At 44.3% G+C, this 2,754-nt stretch overlaps 1 protein-coding gene across 1 annotated transcript; it reads right to left on the bottom strand.

Annotated features, from left to right (window-relative positions):
- Positions 1-610: 610 nt before the first annotated feature.
- On the bottom strand, positions 611-2,168 carry LOC133722050 (galactinol synthase 2-like). The gene is made up of 3 exons (XM_062148858.1): positions 1,694-2,168; positions 1,135-1,590; positions 611-1,054 (listed from the first exon to the last, which is right to left on the bottom strand). Exons 1-3 carry the CDS (start codon positions 2,021-2,023, stop codon positions 815-817), a joined length of 1,026 nt encoding a protein of 341 aa, XP_062004842.1. The 5' UTR covers positions 2,024-2,168; the 3' UTR covers positions 611-814.
- Positions 2,169-2,754: the final 586 nt, after the last annotated feature.

Raw genomic sequence — 2,754 nt, 5'->3', positions numbered from 1 at the left:
AATAGTTTTACCCCGTAATCATTCTCTCTCATTCCAAGTAAGTAAACGTGCCCTGCGTATTTGAGTGGAAAGAGTCATCATTTTACTCCATTCACCTCAATCGTGACATTTACAGTAATATGAGTGCAAGAGCTTTCAAACTTCACCAAGTCTCTCGTCTTCTCGATAAGTTGGACACACGTGGTTGCAAGAGGCTTGAATGAGTCAACTCAAGCTCAATGATTGCAAGAGTTTTGGTCTTTTGGATCAAACTTACGATCACGGTTCTAAATCCGGGGACGAGGAACGTACGTATATTTTCTCAGAATTCAAGAAAGAACGTAATGGATGATGCACGACTCAGAATTCTGCGAATGGCAAAGGCTTTGGCAAAACCTGAAGCAATTATTTTTAAATCTAGACAGTCCTATAACAAAAGGTTATTTTAGATTTAACGGTGAAGCAACGTTCTAGCTAGTGTGTGTTTGTCCACTGGGTCAGTCTATAGACCCAATACCTCACCAAGCAAGTGATGCTTAGTGATCGAGCATGAAAGCTCTAATTAGCTGACTGAAAATGATGGAAACCAGACTATGCATCTAACAAATCAAACCCAAAAATAGACTGCAAGTCATAGCTAATTATTGTATTTCACATTTCAGCACCATTGCTTCAAAATTAAGAAGATGATTACATCAACGGCGCTTTCTTTCCACAAACCAAGCACTCCCAGTATGGTACAAATTAAAAACCAAAACAAATTAAGCTAAAAACCAAAAGCTCACTTTCTTACTACTACTTCTTCCCCTTCTCACATTTACGCTTTTGCCTTTCACTAAGCCGCAGAAGGGGCAGTCACATACTGGAAAGCACCGGCTTCGGATAGAGCCTCAATGAAAGGCTGCATGTCCACCGCTTGCGCAGCCTCAACCGCCGCAACCACAGCATTGCTCCGCTGCTTCTTGTAGTCCAACGACTCGTCGTTGTAAATGTCCCACCATTTCTGCACCAACATCTTGATGTCCTCCCTCTGCATGTTCTCTTCCTTCCCAGTATACCTCCATGGCTTTGATCCCTGCATTAACAAAATTCATTCCAAAATTAATACACTAAAAATTAACAAAATTAACAAAAATATATGACATTAATACTCACTGCTGCACAGTAATGCACGACTTTCACTTTGTCGAGCTCAACATTCTCGGGGTGACGCCACAACATGGCCAGGACCAAATTGTAAACCGGAGGGATTGGCTTGTAAATATCCCTGAAATACATGTTCAAGAAGTCCTGCTCCGCAAACGGCGTCGTTGGGGCGACCTTGACGGTCTTCAAAAGATCTTGGTAGGTCAAAACGCTGGGCTCGAACACGAACATCCCGGCGTTGAAGTAGAGCGACGGAGGTGGGCCCAGCTCGGTGTCCCACTTGACTCTTTCCGGGCACTGCTGGCAGTACCCGATCTTGTACTGCGGCGTGTGGCTCCACGTTTTCTCGCAGAAACAGTCCATCACGGCGTAGAAGTTGCCGTCCGGCAGGTCAAAGAGGTGGTCTATATTGTCGAACACCTGAATGTCTCCGTCCAGGTATACCATCTTGTCGTATTCCACAAACTGCAAGAACAAACGACACAAGGGTTATTTCGTCAAAACAAGAAAAGTTTGACCTACGTGGAGCACGAAGAACCCAACAACAAGGGACACATGAGTTACGTACCTCCCATATACGGAGCTTGGAATAGTTGATGACGTAATAGGCCATGGCGAACTGGGTCTGGTTCTCCGGAGGGTAAACGGGTTCGATTTCCCGGACGATGCAACCCTGCGACTCAAGAATGCGGCGGTGGTCTTCAGGGACGTCGGGCAATACCGCAACGACTAGAGGGTACGCCGTTTTGGCCTTCCTCAAGCCCTTGGCCAATCCGACTACGCCTTTCACGTAGTCACCGTTGCCGGCCAAGAAAGTGACGTACGCACGCCTCGGAAGGGTGGCGGGTCGGGTGAAGCCCGTGGATTTCGGAACGGAGGGAACGAGCTCAGGAGCCATATATATGTGATTATCTGAGAGAGAGGACTTAATGAAGGTGCGATTATCTGAGGGAGACTATGGAGGTGCTGAGAGGGAAGAGAGGAAGATATTGATATAGCTGATCGAGAACTGGGCAGGCTGGTTTGCTGGGTGTTTGGTTCTAAGGGATGGTGGGGGGTTAAATAAGCGTGAAATGAAATTCAAGATTTGCGAAATTCTTGCTAAATGCATGGAATTTGGAGATACTCTTGCTCGAGAATTGAGATGCAGGCCGTACGCGTGTTGGAATGAGTAATCGGGTGGTGGAAAGCTCGTCAAGGGAAAGTTCTGGAGAGGGCCCCGTGGTATAGAAGACGCTAGAAGGTCTATTTTCGGGAAGGAGGTGGAAAAATAGAAGTATAAAAATCCGATGTGATTGGCTGTATTGCCGAGTGTGGGGTTCTAATTTAATCAAAGAAACCAGAACAATTGCTTCGAGCGGTGGATGCTATAAAATTGTTATTTACTTATTTTCCTTTTCAAAACAAACTTATCAATAAAATAAAACAAGGTTATAGGGGGTGACTGATCTACTGCAACCAACATTGAAACTATCAAAATTTAAGGTATGAGTTTGTGAAGGTAATCTTTGCAACCAGTTAGACGAATTTAAAGAGTGTCAAAAATTCGTTAGAACATTTGTCATAAGATTGATTTTTCATTAAATATTTTTTTATTGTGTTTAATTAAAAACTTGATTGTCGAAGGAT

This window comes from Rosa rugosa, chromosome 7 (genome assembly GCF_958449725.1).
Source record: "Rosa rugosa chromosome 7, drRosRugo1.1, whole genome shotgun sequence".
Classification (NCBI taxonomy): domain Eukaryota; kingdom Viridiplantae; phylum Streptophyta; class Magnoliopsida; order Rosales; family Rosaceae; genus Rosa; species Rosa rugosa.
Note: the sequence above shows the minus strand (reverse complement) of the source record. Positions and strands in the feature narration are given on the sequence as shown.

Coding starts and splice junctions, on each gene's coding strand:
- LOC133722050 (XM_062148858.1), bottom strand. CDS start 2,023: ATGGCTCCTGAGCTCGTTCCCTCCGTTCCGAAATCCACGGGCTTCACC. Junction 1,591..1,693: donor CCAAGCTCCGTATATGGGAG/GTACGTAACTCA, acceptor TTGTTCTTGCAG/TTTGTGGAATACGACAAGAT. Junction 1,055..1,134: donor TCGTGCATTACTGTGCAGCA/GTGAGTATTAAT, acceptor TTGTTAATGCAG/GGATCAAAGCCATGGAGGTA.